Below are 16,951 nucleotides of genomic sequence, written 5' to 3' on the forward strand. Positions count from 1 at the left end.
TGTTCTTTTGGCTGCGTTGGGTCTTTGTTGCCATGCGCAGGCTTTCTCTAGTTGCAGGAAGCCGTGGCTACTCTTCGTTGTGGTGTGCGGGCTTCTCATTGTGGTGGCTTCTCTTGTTGTGCAGCATGGGCTCTAGGCACGTGGGCTTCAGAGATTGTGGCGCGTGGGCTCAGTAGTTGTGGCACATGGGCTTAGCTGCTCTGCAGCGGCATGTAGGATCTTCCTGCACCAGGACTCGAACCCATGTCCCCTGCATTGGCAGGCGGATTCTTAACCACTGCCCCACCAGGGAAGCCCCGCCCTGACAGTTTTTGATGGGCCAAGACCATATCTCTACAGCCTTCTTGAAACTTACTATAGTGTTTTAGATCTAGAAAAATGCTTATCTGCTGATACTTAGCACACGCTAAAGAATTCCTCCTGAAAAAGAGGCTTCTTAGAACATGATATCGCCCGTCCATTCACTTAAGCATGATCATCTTCCAAAGCCCAATTCAAGTCCTACCTCCTTTGTTAAAGCCTTCTTCAACCATATGCCAATTTAAAGTGTGCTCTCTGAACTCTGAACTCCTTGATCAATACTTGTAATTATATTATCCAACTGATGCTTAATATCATCACTTGTATTTCAACAAGTATTTCAGTTAGATATTACTGACATCCACATTCACTGCCCTGGCAGTCTGCTAGGCACTGGGAATAAAGAGGCTTATAAGATAAGGTTTCTATCATTAAAGAGTTTCTACTCTAGTAGAGAAGACAGAGTTAGCCAATAACCAGAACACCATGGTGCTCTGTACACAGTATATACATTTTGTATAATGGAGGAGGGAGCCAGCAGTCACCTAGAGGACTCAGCAGAGGTGGCTCCCTTTGACTGGCACTTTGAAGCATAAGGGGGAGTCAACCAGGCTGTGTGTGTATATGTAGGGGCAGAGGGGAGTAAGAAATGAAGGGAAGGCTATTTAAGTCAGAATAAAATACAATATGTGTGCAGTCCAACTGTGGAGCCAAGTCTTGTAAGCAATGTGTGGGAGGGACCTGGTCTTCTATTCCTTGAAATCCACTACTCCACTTCCCAATCTAATGTAGTACAGAGTATACAGCAGATGCTAAGTGGATATATTTGTTTTATGAATAAGTGGATTTGATTAGTTGCACCCAAAAGGAATAATTTATGTTATTTTTCTTTTGGCAATGTGTTGAGAAACAGTTGATATAAAAGTAAAAAAGAAGTAAAAAAAGAACACTACAGGGTTACTTATAACATAAAGAACAAAACTTTCTAAAGATACAGTTATAGTAAGTCTAAATGATGAACTATTATGCAGCCACTAAAATGATGCTAAAATTTTTGTAACACCATTCGTAAAAGGCTTAAGATATGATAGACAAAAAAGCAGCATATACAACTGCGAGGACTGTGCTTCAGCACTATAGCTACTAGTCACACAGTACTGAGTACCTGCAAGGTGGCCAGCTGGATTTGAGATGTGCTATAAATGTAAAATATACACCGGATTTAGACAGTTTAGTATAAAAAATGGAATGTGAAATATTTTGTTAATAGTTAAAATACTGATTACATTTTAATATTTTATTGGAATTAAATAAAAACTATAATTAAAATTAATTTACCTATTCCTTTTTACCTTTTTTCAATGTGGCTGCCAGAAAATGTAAGTTTCTATATATGTGGATCAGACTGTATTTCAGGGCTGGTATAGATGACATGATCTCAACTGCATAAGAAACACACAGAAAACTGACTAACTTAACAGTGGTTTCGCTCCCTGGATTATAGGGCTATTGTTTTCCCCTCGTCTGTATATTTTTACGTTTTCCAAATTTTATTCATTGATAATCAAAAGGAATGACGAGAGAGAGACAAGGCACAAATAAAAACGGAAAAAGACCTCAATTTGGTTCAAAGACTTGGTTGCTGGAGGTTGAGAAAAGCAGCCCAGGGATGCCCAAATGACTTCCTCACTGATGGAGGGTTAGCACACAAAGGATGTTGGCCAGCTGTTCTCCATCCTGACTGGGGACAGAAAAAAGCGGAAATGGGTGTTAACCGCAGAAGGGGGCCTGTAAGTTAAATATAGGGAAGAATTTCCTGAAGCGAGGGTGTTTAAACTCTGGAATGAGTTATGGAAGGAGCCTCGTCCCCCAAGGTCATTTAAAATACTATAGATACCCATATGCCTTGAGTGTTCCTGTCTGGAGGCAATGAGATGACTTGTCAAGGTTCCGTCTAAAATAGCTGTCTTAGAGTAAATAACTCCAATAAAACTTTCTTTTTCATTTATTTTTGACCAGGCTTCACTTTTCCTATTAAGGATGCCAGCCTGCAAGGAGCACTCTGAAAGGCAAGCCCATATGATACAGCTACCTTAAGTAGTGCTCTTGAGACTTCAAACACAATGTCATTTGATCTAAATTTAAAAACCAACGTCAGCTAGACAACAGGGTTTTTAAGTCCCTCGGGGGTCACCTGCTAGAGACTAGTTCTGAATTCAGCATGAGCAAATGATGGAGGGAAGGAGAGAAGATAGATCTGCTTTTAAAAAGTAAGGCTTTAAAAAAATGTTAATGCTGGATAGGGTCTCATTTTCACAGGTGGATGGTTTGCCTTAAGAGCTGAATTATTATATCACTACCTTCTGGTTTTATAGAAAGACTGGCTCACTTGCTCTAGATTTTCATTATTTTTAACTGACTGAAAAAGCCCATTTTCTTAACATGTGTCAAAATTCTTAGCTCCTTTCTTTCTTATTCGTTTGTTCATTCAAAAAAGCTTGATCGAGTTTTATTCTATTTATAGAAAGGAATAGAGAACTAGATCAGAAATAGGTCAGCAGAAATACTACCTAGAGATTTTACCACTGAAATGATATGACCTTACATAAAGCCACTAGTTGCTTCTCGCAAAGTCGCATCATTAAACGCTGGAGGGAATCAGAAGTATCCCAGCAAGCTGCAGAACAGCCAAGGATACTTCTCCTCAGTTTTCTCACTAAGGTCACTGAAATTCATGCGGTCTCTATAAAAACGGCACACCTGGTCCTAAAACATCAAGTTAAGTTAGTGCAAGGTTGAGCGCCATCATTGTAACGGACTGTCCACTGAAGCTGGGGCTCAGGCTCTTAAGTCCCACACAACAGTGAGACTGAACAACGCATGAGAATATTTTTGCAAGTCTTGTTCTTCAAAATATTTGTCTTATGTACTCATTCAGATTATAAACTAAACAACTGTCAACTAAGCAAAGGCAGGGCAAATCTAACACTTCTGAATTTTCTTTTATCTCTTGAATAGTGCTATATGCAGAGGAGACCCTTAATGAATTGTTAAATGCATGAATAATACTTAATAATATTTTGTATAGTCCTTTTTAGTTTCTAAACCACTTGGACAGACATTATCTCATTTGTTTTGTACAATTATGCTTGGGAAATACAGCTGGTGCTATTAACTCCATTAAAAAAAAACTGATACTCAAAAACAGTTTATGAAAATTAAAGGAAAGAGCTGAAGTTGGAGCCTATGTTTTCTGATTCCCAAATTCAGTGCTCTTTCCACTGTTAATTGTGAAGCTTTACAGTCAGTAAAAACTGAACTTAGAATAAAAAATTCCATGTATAAAGCAGGAAAGATGGTTTTGAAATCCTGCTTTTATCATGTCTTATTCTGAGAAAACAAAAACAAAAACATGAAATTCGGGCAAACATATGTTTTAAGCCAACTCATGTGCTTCCCTTAGCTTTCTTGTTTCTTAACAAATGGAGTTGAAACATATACTCATTTTTGTTTCCTTTGGTCTTAAAGTTTTTAAATTCTTCACTAAGTTTTATGACTCTTATGAGTTTCCTACATCTCTGAAGTAAATGGGGTACAATAAGCCACAAAGAATGTCTTCACCAGACCTGCCTGTCCTGATTTTGAGTGTATTTTTCTGGATTTGACTTTGATGGGCTTTCCTGGAGAAGGTAATAGGTGTTAGAAATTCAGTGGCAGAGAGACAGGAGGGCTGGGGAAGGGCAGAGAAGGAAAAGAATGACCGCTAACTAATAAGAGGCAGCCTGGTATGATAAAAAGAACACGCAACTAGGAGTCAGACAACCTGGGTTTCTGGTCCCAGTTCCATCACTTATTATCATGTGATCTTGGCAAATACTTCATATTTCTAAGTCTCGGTTTTCTGGCCTGTAATATAGTAATCATCATCCTTGCCCTGCCTCCTTCACAGGGTTGCTAGAAGCTTAAATAAAAACATGGAAAAGTCTACAAATAAGAAACTTATTTTACATAGCTTCTCACTAGAGGTGAGAGTTACCAAAGAAGGTAGGTACCAAAAAAAGTAGGTAGGCAAATAGATTTGTAGGGTACTTATCTCTAAGGCTTCAGAAGGGTCATATAAAGGACTTGGGGAAAAGTGGAAGGGTGATGGTGAATATTTTGTACCACTAACGTACAAGGCAGCATGAGCCATTATTAAAAATGTGACCAAGAACCATGTTCTATACCTATCTGTAAGGAGAAGACCGTAGATTTTAAGGGAAAAACAAAATACCTATAATAAAGAATGGACTTAATTTTTAAAACAGAGATAATAACTATGATTCTCTTATCTATTACATATTTATAATACTTACCATTTATTGAGCACTACTATGTGCCGGGAAGTATGCTAAGTGTTTACATATTTAATCTTTATATCAACTTTATCAGGTACGCACTATTATCTCCATTTTACAGAGAAATTTAAGCTGAGAGCTTAAACTTGCCTGAAGTCACAGAGACAGTGAGTGGGAGAGTTGGTATTCAAACCTGTAGTCTTACATGCTCTTTACAACTGGGCAACGGCTTCCTACTCTGGCCTACACCCCAGTCTTCACACACCCCAATTCTCCTTGTGCTCCAGGTCCACTAAATGCCATCTTCTTAGTGAAGGCTCGTCCAATTTCACCCACACCCCTCACACCAGGAAGTAAATGACATCCTCAGAATGTTCCAAATAACTTATCCACCTTTCTTCTGTACTCATACTTGCTGCTGTCTATTACATATTGTTTGTTCCTATTTCACTGCCTGCTCATTGCTGCTCAAAAGCCTAGTGGGTAAGACTTGGTGGAGAAGTGAACTTAAGCTACGGAGGGAGGACGTGTTACCTCTGCACCTGCTGAGTGAGTGAATGAATGAGGTAGGACATGAACTGGATCTTGAAGTGAGAGCGACGTTTGGAGAGGGCAGAGGCAGAAGCAGGCGATTCTAGGTGGTGGGAACTTGTCTGAGAAAAGAACTGAGGTCAGAAATGAGCGGGGCATGTCTCGAGGTCAGGTGAGCTGGGGTGAGAGAGGGTGGAGGTGCTGTCCTGGGACCTGCATGCGGGGGCCCCGGCGCACAGCCCATTCACAGCCACACAGCACGTAATCTCTTCCTCTCAGTTCTAAACTTATCGTCTCACTGGCAGCCATCAAGCAGCGCCTTGGGCGTACATTCTCCCCTGACCATAATTCAGCACCAGCATCAGCTGTGCATGCGCTTGTCAACTGGAATCTTGGACCACTTTGTAGTTAGTAGTAAAAGAAAGAAAAAAATGCTATGTTTAAGTGGCATGCTGGTGGCTTTTAACCAAAATATTCAAGAGTACAACCTCTGAGCTGAAATTCTGCTTTTCAAAATTGTGTTGCTTGGCAGTTACAACGAGGTTACTGATCCAAGGATGAGAAAAAGGAGACTTCTTTTGGAAAGGACTAGCATAAAGCGCTGAGAACTGTGCCCCAGGTAACTGCGTTCATGTGGAAAAGGGATAGTTTTAGGATTAATCAGGTAGATGCTTTGATATTAGATAAGAATTCTGTAATGTGAAAGAAAAAAAATCACTTCATTAAAGGAATTTTAATCACATTGTCTTTTCTTTGAAAAGCAAAACAAAACAAACTGTCACATAACTTTGAAGCTTTTACCATAAGGAGGAATTCAGTGACTGCACTGACCCTCACAGCCAGTTTGAAATCCTCGACACCAAAAGAACATACGGTCCACGAGGGACCAATCTGTGAATGGTAACAATCACACAGAAACTGGAAGTGTTTTCTTTTACAAAAGATGTAAGAGGCTCCCTTAGGAGCGTGAGTTTTTTTACCCTTTGCCCTAAGGAGCACGGGCTTGGGAGGTAACTCCTCAGTTCATGGCTGCTCTCAGAAATTCTGAGGTTTCCTCTGAGGCTAAAAGTGTTTGTTCCAGCTTTGTTTAGATTTGTAACCTCCAGCCTGGCTTCCACAGCGGTCTTTACTTGGATCGTAATGTAGCATGCATTTTGTGGTACTCTGCATCTGTCTCAGTAGCCTACTTTTCATTACAGCACCATAAAGTGGTACCTACTACTCATTCAGTGTTAATGTGCTTGGTACAGTGGCTCAGAGGGGCACTACATAATGTGTGAGTTTGGGGCTTAATGGGTTACTACGTCAGTGCCAGGAGACCTAGACTCCAGTCTTATTGCCATAGGCTCATAGGTCAATCATGCTTGGAAAGTCATTTATTTATTTTCTTTTTTAAATTATTTTATTTTTGGCTGAGCTGGGTCTTCATTGTTGCACGTGGGCTTTCTCTAGTTGTGGCGAGCGGGGGCTACTCTTCATTGCGGTGCTTGGGCTTCTCACTGCAGTGGCTTCTCTTGTTGCGGAGCACGGGCTCTAGACATGCGGGCTTCAGTAGTTGTGGCACGCGGGCTAAGTAGTTGTGGCTTGTGGGCTCTAGAGTGCAGGCTCAGGAGTTGTGGTGCACGGGCTTAGTTGCTCCGCGGCATGTGGGATCTTCCCGGACCAGGGCTCAAACCTGTGTCCCCTGCATTGGCAGGCGGATTCTTAACCACTGCACCACCAGGGAAGTCCCTGGAAAGTCATTTAATTTATCTGAACCTCAGAAATGAGAGTTGCTGGAAATGACGGTGTTTTAGGAGGGAAAGGACAGTCAGGTTGCAGTGAGGAAGCATTTTGGGTAAATTGTCTAAAGAGATCACAGAAGAAAGGGAAAGGGATCTGATCTCTAAAGTTCCAGTAATTTGTTGTGATCTTGTTTCTCACTTAAAATATTAATTTTTTTTCCTAATTTTGTATTTTCAGTTTTGTATTGTTTTCTTGAAAGGGTTCCCAAATTGCATAAGCTCTAAGTACCACAAAACCCAGATTCTCTCTGTTCCTAAAATGAATGTGCACTCTAGCCAAGTGGTCTATTTGCCAGTAAACCTCCTGTGCCTTTTCTAAAACTGTTCCCTCTATATGAAGGGATGGATGGTGGTGGGAGAGAAGCAAGAGGGAGAGCACATTCTAGACAGGACGGTGAGTGTGACGAGTCAGGAAAGAGCTTTTTCATGCTAAGAGGAGGTCAGTATAGGACTATACATGAGAGGAGGGGGAGGGGCAGGTAGTCGGGAGACCACAGAAAAGGGCTTGGATTTTACTCTAGCCGCTGAAGCTAGGGAGTGATTAAGATATAGCTAAAATTTTAAAAAGTCACTCTGGCTGCCGCGGAGAATGAACAGAGGTGGGACAAGAGTGAAATCAGGGAGACAAACTGGACTGGTGCAGTGTCTGGGTAAGAGCAGGTGGTGACTTGGACTGGGATGGTGGCAGCAGAGATAGTTGGAAGTACACTTGGTGGGTAGAGATGACATGGTTTGCTGATGAACTAGACTGGCTCAGGGAGGAGTGAAGAAAAGAAGGAGATCAAGGATGTTTCTCTGGTTTGAGCAACTGGGTAGACAGGGTGTCATTTGCTGAGCTGAAGAAGCCTGGTGAAGGACAGTTTTAGATGTTGAGGCTGAGGTGCCTGTGATACTCCAAGGGGAGGTGTCAAGCAGGTCTCTGACTACAGAGTTTGCAGGAGAGGTTTACGCTGAAAACATAACTTGGAGGGTCATAGCATATAGACGTTTTTCAAAATGGGGGCAGTGGATGAGCTCACATGAGAAGAAAGAGAGAGAAAAGGAGAATACTATGGAGATCTCCATATCTAGTGATCAAGAAAAGGAGGACAAACAGGAAAAACAGGCAGAAAAAGTGCAGCTGAAAGGAGGAAAACCAGGGGAGGGTAGTATTGTGGAAGCCAAGAAAGAATGTTTCAAGAAGGCAGGAATGGCCAGCAAGGCCAAATGACACTAAATACAGACTAGTAGGATAAGGATGGAAAAGTGGCCGCTGGGTTTGGCAACATAGCGTTCTAGACACCTACCTAGATAAGAGGAATTTCAGTATACTGATAGAACTGAAATCAGGCTGGAGTATGTTAAGGAGGAACTGGAAAAACGGAACATAAATAGACTCATAATCATCATAAAAATTAAGTCAGTAGCTAAAAATCTATACTTTCCCTCTCAACAAATGAAAAACACTAGGTTTTTCAGACCTTCAAGATATAGATAATTCCTATCTTACATAAACTGTTCCAGAGAACAGAAAAGAATAATAGAAAAGAAGGGAAAGCGCCTCAATTTACTTTATGAGGCTGTTACAACCTTGTTACCAAAATCAGACAAAGATTATTATATGAGAAAGAAAAATTATAGGCTAGCCTCATCTCATTTACAGAGGCAGATATCCTAAAAATATTAGCAAATCATGGAATCTAATTTAAAAAATAATAGACTCAAAAACCAACTAATGGTTACCAAAGAAGAAACATGGTGGGGGAGAGATAAATTAGGAGGTTGGGATTAACAAACACACACTACTATATATAAAATAGATAACCAACAAGGACCTACTGTATAGCACAGGGAACTCTATTCAGTATTCTGTAATAACCTATATGGGAAAAGAATCTGAAAAACAATGAATATATGTATATGTATAACTGAATCACTATGCTGTACTCCTGAAACTAACATAGCATTGTAAATCAACTATACGCCAATAAAATTTAAAAAAAAGAGATACGATCTATACAGCTATACCTGTATCTATAATGGAATACTACACAGCCATAAAAAAGAATGAGATAATGCCATTTGCAGCAACATGGATGGAACTAGAGATTATCATACTAAGTGAAGTAAGAAAGAGAAAGACAAATACCATATGACATCACTTATATGTAGAATCTGACATATGACACAAATGAACTTATCTATGAAACACAGACTCACAGACATAGAGAACAAACTTGTGGTTGCCAAGGGGGATGGGGGTAAGGGAGGGATGGATTGGAAGTTTGGGATTAGCAGATGCAAACTACTATATATAGAATGGATAAGCAACAATGTCCTACTGTATAGCACAGGGAACTAAATTCAACATCCTGTGTGATAAACCATAATGGAAAAGAATATGAAAAATGATGTATATGTATAACTGAATCACTTTGCTGTAAAGCAGAAACTAACACATTATAAATCAGCTATACTTCAATAAAATAAGCTTTAAAAAAATAAAAAAGTAAATCAGCAAATCGAATCCAACAATATACAAAAAATAATTCATCACAACCAAGCAGATTATAGCCCAGGAGGCAAAGATAATTTAACATCAGAAAATGTATTACTAGTTATTAACACAGGAAAGAAGAATATAGTGTTATCTCAATAAACATAATAAGCATTTTATAAAATCCAAAATATACACATTTATGATTTTAAAAAAAGCAACTCTTAGTGAACTGGGAATAGAAAGAAACTTCCTTTTGCTAATAAATAATATCTATCCAAACTTGCAATAAATATAATACTTAATGGTGAAAAGAAGTATTCTCTTTAAAGTCAGGAATAAGACAAGGATATCCACTATTGCTGCTCCTCTTCCATAATAAAACAAAGGACAAGAAAAAGTAATAAAAGTTGTAAAAATAGGAAGAAACAACACCATCATTCACTAAAAAAATATGATCGTACCCACAGAAAAATCTGAGAGAATCTAAGATAAACCATTGTAATTAATGTTAGCAAGGCTGCTGGATACATTCTCAAAATACAAAAATCAGTAGTAGTCCTGTATACTAGCCACAAAAAAGTTGGATGATGTAATAAAAAAATTTATAACAGCAACCAAAATGGTAAGCTACCTAGGACTAAGTATCTAATAAAAGATGTGTAAGATCTTTATGAAGAAAATTTTAAAACTTCACTGAGGTATGTTTAAAAAACAGACAAAGCATATAAAGAGATACCATGTTCACAGTTAGAAAGACTCAATATCATACAGCTGTCAAATCACTCAGATACAGTTCATAAGTCCAGAAAAGCCAAAAGAGTTCTGAAGAAGGATCGTAAGTAGGAGCCTCACCCGACCAGATATCAAGAAAGTTGGGGAGATCTTCCTTTTCCCTTGCTATGAAGGAACATGATTTAAAGAGTAACGCTCCTGGCCTCTCTCCATCCTCCCACTCGCTCTTAGAGGAGGAGGGCCTTTTCTAATCAGTGAATTTAGAGGGAAAAATAAAACCTGGCTATTCTTGGCTTAGCGCCATCTGGGTTCTTGGAGGAGTCACCTGACAACCCTCTATAGTATAGTTAAGGGCCTGCCTCTGCGGGGAAAGCCTGAGGTTCTCCAGTTCACATCGTGACTGCAAAAGTAAGTTTGATTTTGAGTGATGTCTTTGCAAGCCCTTTTATTATACATCTAAAGCCACTTGGAAAATGCAGCTTTATCAGTAATAAAACTGACATTTTGATTCCTATTAGTCTGTCTCTTGTATCTCCTCTCTCAAGTGGTTCCAAATGTCAGAGGGAAGAGAGATGCTCAAACCTCAATAAGACTTATAGAAATTACACCTTATGTTAATTAAAAATGTGGTACTAGCCTATAGATAGACAATAAAACGATGAAGCAGAATAGGGAGCCTGGAAACAGATCTGTGTGTAAGTGAACTTGATGCATGAAAGAGATCGGCGTTATCAACAGTGGACAAAAGAGTCTTCAATAAATGACACTGGGACAATCTGCTGTCTGTACTGAACAAGATTCATTTTAGTTGATTAATCAGGTGGTGCTGTGAGTTGCCTCTTTTTTTGATCATTTTAAGTTATTTACCATTTGTGTTATAAAACCTTTCATGAATTATATACCTTGTTTCCAACTAGATGACAAATCCCTTGAAGGTAGGGCTTAAGCCTTATACCTCGTTACCTCCAGAGTACCTATCACGGAACTTTACACTGACAATGTTAAATACATGCCTGCTAGCTCACTTTTTAAATTATTCTTATCATTACTATTATTGTTTTACATTAAAACTCAGTTCCTAGACCTCATTCCTCAGGGCATACAGGTCCATATCAACACGAATTTTTTATAATTATTTTGATATTCTGAGTAGAATTTTTTAAACAATTGTGTATTTGCTTAACAGAAGTCCTATCTAAAGTCAAGACATCCAGAATTTGCATTTTGAAGATCATGAGACAGAAACAGAAAACGTCAAAGGTAAATCATAGATGCCACTTTCTTGTTCTCCTCAAGGCCTATCTTGATGACACAGAAGAAACTGAAACTATGCTTGTACTTTCCTCCCCACAAATTACTTCTCCACCTACCATCTCACTTCATCCTCACCACAAACCAGTGAGATGAGCAGAGCAGGGATTACAGATGAGGAAATACGTTTCAGAGAGGCAGGAGTTTAAATCCACACAGCAAATCAGAAAATTGAAATGGCAAGGTTACATGGATAACTTATTTATTTGAGGTTTTTAAAATAGGGTGTTACACTGTGATAAAGGTTGAACAATTTGGCTTGAATAAAGGAATCTCAAAACTTAAAAAAACAAAAATTCACATAGGAAATCAAAAAAGATCTGGGATCAGAAGCCAGTGCTCTTTAGAAGAAACCGTGCTGTTCCCAGCTGTCTAACTAAAGGCCTGATATGAACTCATGTGATTTTGTAAGTCATTGCCCATCATCCAAGGATTCGAATTACTAAATGACTTGAGCCGACAGCTTTCCATTTATTTAAGTCGAACGAATCATCTAATGTTTTCTTTGCATCACTTTCCCTCTCCCCTTGTCTTTGGAAGAGGGTCATGTCCATCCTGACAAAGCACTTTTAGGCAGCAGCTTGCCCTCATGGCACAACAGGCACTGACATCACATGTGAGAAACGTTCCAGCATGTGTGTGTCTCTTGGTCTCAGACTAGGTCCTGACAGCCTGACCTATTCCTTGTGTGCTTTCTTCCCTTCACTCTCACAACCACTGATCCTGATGCTTATTCTGTCCTTCGCTTGTTCTTTGGAAAAGTCCTGGGGGGCTCCATGTCCCCCTTTTACGAATCACATGGCTATCCTCTAGTCTCTGCTTCAGCCAAGCTCTCAAGGATTCCTTGTCCCGCCAACCTTCCCATGTCCAAACAGCACCTCTTTGAACTCACCCCCCTTCGTGGGTGCTTCGCCCTCTTAGCCAGACTGGAGCTTAGACCTACACAAGTATGATGGCTGCCTTTCCTTTTCTTCAGATATCTTATTACAGAAGAAAACCCAGAAGGAAGCTGTGGAGCGATGTGGAAGTCAGGCAAGTTTCTCAGGATTATTATCCACATTGCAGTTTCTGGGTATGAGAGAGAAAGGTACTCACCACCTGACCATTAGTCCGTGCTCCATGAAGTTTTTCAGGTTAGGGAGGGTTTGCCTCAAGTCTGGAGTCCCTAGTCCATGTTGATATCTTAGCTGCAAAGGTGGAAAAACAGAATTAAAAGAAATTTTGGCAGATACTAGGCAATGCTTCCCAAACATGATTCACTAAACAAGTCCCTCTCCCCCCGCCCCCATTTTAAATGCTGAAAGAGGAAATGTGAGTGTATGATCCCAACATCATCAACCTCACTTTTTGGATGGTGTTTAAAGGTAGCCTCCTCATTTCCTGCTCCCTTGCCCTCTAACGTTGGAGAAGACTAAGAACCACCAACTGTGGAATCAGGATTATTTCCAAGACCCCCGTAGAGTTTGCTAACATCAACTCCAGGGACATATACCATAAAACCAGTATTTCATTTTAGGGACTGAACGGTGGTATTACACACTCTGAGCACATTCAGCCCTTTTTACACTGACCCTTTTCCCTTTGTAGAATCAAGAACAAGGGTCATGCTGTATCCATCTCTGATCCCCAAGTGTCTGACACAGTGCTAGCGCTCAGTCAATGCTTATTAAACAAACAGCAAGTCACTTTTGACAGAGGCTGTGCTTTATGTTATTTCTCTTGTGCCTCTAACTTTCCTCTTTCTCTAGGACCAGAGTAGAGAGCTATAGAGCTTAGTATGAGGAAACTATGGCCTGTGGGCAAGATCTGCTCTTAGCTTTACTTATTTCTGCTAGAGGCTGATTTTCTAAAATTATGTGTCCTTCTATGTGCCTTGGGTAACCTACTAAATGGTTTTAATCTGTCTGTTCCCGTCTCCTCTCATTTTGTCTCTGAAGACCGTTTGCTTCCTTCACTAAACATAATAGAGACCCGAGGTAAGGATATGTGCATATTCATACACACGCTCACACACACAGCATCAAATACACAGTAAGTATACAACACAGCCCTGCAGAAATGTATTTTTCAAATGACATGATATATATGAGGAAAGGACTCTGTAAACTGCATACTGATGTACAGATATGAAGGGTCATCTGTATTGAAGTTTTACTTTTCTAGCACCTAATTTAAAAGTGGCTAAGTTAAACTTTTAAATATTTTCCTCTTTTAAAAAAATTAAACCACTATCAACAGAAAAAGTAAGTTTTCTTTTGTTTGTATCTAGTACTCTATTGACTTTTCACTTAAGTGTGAGTGACATTTAACAGAGAAAAAGTTCACTCTCACTACACTGAACTTTAAAAAGAAACCCCCAAACCTAATCAGGTCTCTTGAATGGTCTGAATACACACATAAAATAAGGAGGCAGAAACACAGAATGTTAAAGCTAAAAGGTATCTTGAATATTATTTAAGCTAATCGTTTTCTTGTGCAGATGGGAAAACTGAAGCAGACAGAAAGAGCAAGGAAATTCTCCAAAGCCACATGTTTCAATGGCAAAGACATTATTAGTCAGAGTCTCCTTTTCACAACCATGCCACTTACACCAGCTACCCGAAAGTCTAAGAGGAAAATTGGTTGAAAAAAACCAAAAAACCAAAATCTTGAGAAGACAAAGGGAAAACATTCTTTTCCTTTTCCAAAGCTAGCTTGGTGACCTAAATCACCTCCTGAGATTTGCTGACCTTGAATTATGAGATCTCCTCCATATTAAATGACATCATTTCTTATATTAATATAAAAGCATTTTTTCCACACATTGATAAAATGGCTGACATCCCAATATGACATTCCTGAATTCATTGTTTCAATAAAAAAGTGAAATTGTTTACACATGGCATGAAAATTTCACCTGTGATTCATACTGAAAAATATTAAATATCAAAAAAAAAATAAAATGACCCCATACTAAAATAACACTAAGCTATGTGTCCCTGAGCCAGTACGTGGTCAATTGCCTGCCCCAGGCTCCACAATGGAAGGTGGGTGTTGAATTCTTTTCAGAGACCACAGTGAAAATTTCTCTCCAAGTCTGATTTCAACTAAAAAAGGAAACTGTGGGAATTTCAAGCCTCCACCCAAGTCTTAACTCTTCATTTGTTGTATAGCATTATTATCTTTATCATAGACTCTTGGGATATCTAGCTTAAAGAGATCACGGAGGTTATCTTTTCCAACCTCCATCCTTTCATAAATGAAGAAACTAAGACTCAGTAAGACAAGTGTCCTGCCCAAGGTCTCAAAGCTGATAAGGGCCAAAGCCAAGGCTAGAACCTCTCAATAACAAGTCTGAATTCTTTCTATCATGTAGCCCTCTTAACTTTCAACATACAGAACTAAAACAGAAATTCATACATAATAAGAATATATTAAAATTTTAAAATAAAGTACACGTACTGTTTTAAGTCTAACCTACTGGAAAGGCTTACAATGAAAAAGCATCAGTTCTTTGCTCTTCAGTAGCGACCACTTTTAGTTGTTTCCTCTTTACCTTCATATTTCTAAATAATACATTTATATTGATATTTCTTACTCTTTCCCCCTCGTTTAGACATCATCTACTATGTTCGTGCTATGTAAAATGAGAACTTAGCTCTTTTCTTAGCACATTTTATCTCCTTATCCCCATACATTACCTACTGACTTCTTATTAACTATGAGGATTTAACTCTCCACTCTCCCAAATATACTTCTCATCCTCTCAAGCTATTCAATTATTTTTGAATATAACATTTTTTGTTAAATCAATATTTAGTGTTTACCTTATACCTACAATAATACTGTTCACTGCTAAGCCATATAGTGTACTATTCCTTTTTTGACCTTTTGTTTGTTTCTCCTGAAGTGATAATTACCATTTTCCCCACTTGTTGAGTACCTACCTTGTGGATAGTACTACTTGTTGAGTATCCACGTACCTATCACTAGATTTTCCCCCAATTAGGACAAAACCTTAAATCCTTCCCAATCTGATTAAAGACACCATATAATCTATCAAGCCCATTTCCCCGCTTGGAGATTGTTTCCTGAAGCACCCTTCTCGCCGCTCTAATCTGAACAGGCTGCTCTCTAGGCTGGTTCCATTGTTACCTTCCCAGAACTTTCTTTCACCATAATCCTGGAAATTCTGTTTACAGTCATCCCCCTGTATCCCCAGGGGATCAGCTCCAGGAGCCCCTGCAGACACCAAACTCTGTGGATGTTTAAGTCCCTCATATAAAATGGTGTTGAATGTACAATGAACATAGTCAACCCTCCACATCCAGGGTTTTGCATCAGTGGATACAGAGGGCCAGCGGTACTTCTGTGCTGAGGCTCTTGTTTCCTAGATCTCATCACTTCTTTCTTGATTTACTGCCTCATTTTGGTGGAGCATATTCTACAACAGCTTTCTGGGAAAGGGCCACATGAGAGGTATCTTTTTTAACACCTTGAATATTTAAAAATACCTTTATTCCATTCTCACACTTGAATGATAGTTTCCTTGCATATAAAATTCAAGACTGAAATGATTTTTCCTTTGGAATTTCTGAAGTATTGTTTCACTGTCATTTAACTTTGCACATAGCAACTGAGCAACCAGATAACATTCTGATTCCTGATCCTTTGTGTGTGAGCTGATTCCTGTCTCTGGAAGCTTTTAGGATTTTATTCTTTAACCTCAGTATTCAGAAATTTCACAGTGATAAGCTTTTGTTTGGGTCTTTTTTTCTTCACTGTTTTGATCTCACTTCAGTGAGTCCTTTGTTCTTGTTTTGTTTATTTCCTTCCAGTTTTATTGAGATATAACTGACATACGGCTCTGTATAAGTTAAAGGTGTACTGCATAATGATTTGACTTACATACATCATGAAATGATTACCACAATAAGTTTAGAGAACATCCATCATGTCATATAGACACAAAATTAAAGAAAAAAAATACTTTTTCCTTGTGATGGGGACTCTTAAAATTTACTCTCTTAACTTTCATATATAACACACAACAGTGTTAATTATATTAATCATGGTATATATTACATCCCTAGTGCTTACTTATCTTATAACTGGAAGTTTGTACCTTTTGACTACCTTCACCCAATTCCCACCCTCCCATCTCACCCCTACCTCTAGTAACCAGAAATCTGATCTCTCTTTCTATGAGTTTGTTTTTGAAGTATAACTGACCTACAACACTATGTTAGTTCCTGGTGCAAAACACAGTGATTCGATTATTTCTATACATTACAAAGTGATCACCACAATGTCTAGTTACCATCTGTCACCATACAAAGATATTACACTATCACTAACTATATTCCCCACACTGCACATGTCATCCTTGTGGCTCATCTGTTTTGCAACTGAAAGTTTGTATCTCTTAATTACCCTCACCTATTTCACTCCTTCCCCCACATACTGGCCTTCCTCTGGCAACCACCTGTTTGTTCTTT

The 16,951-nt window shown here is 39.0% G+C and overlaps 1 protein-coding gene across 3 annotated transcripts in view; it reads right to left on the reverse strand.

Annotated features, from left to right (window-relative positions):
• UVRAG (UV radiation resistance associated) overlaps positions 1 to 16,951 on the reverse strand; it is a 315,025-nt gene that overhangs the window by 13,138 nt on the left and 284,936 nt on the right. For all 3 annotated transcript variants that reach the window (XM_082661187.1, XM_082661186.1, XM_082661188.1), the window contains exon 14: positions 12,570 to 12,661. In XM_082661187.1, the coding sequence (XP_082517313.1) occupies positions 12,570 to 12,661 (92 nt within the window). The remainder of the gene's footprint in view (positions 1 to 12,569; positions 12,662 to 16,951) is intronic.

Source organism: Grampus griseus, assembly GCF_964374135.1.
Source record: "Grampus griseus genome assembly, chromosome: 8".
Taxonomy (NCBI): Eukaryota; Metazoa; Chordata; class Mammalia; order Artiodactyla; family Delphinidae; genus Grampus; species Grampus griseus.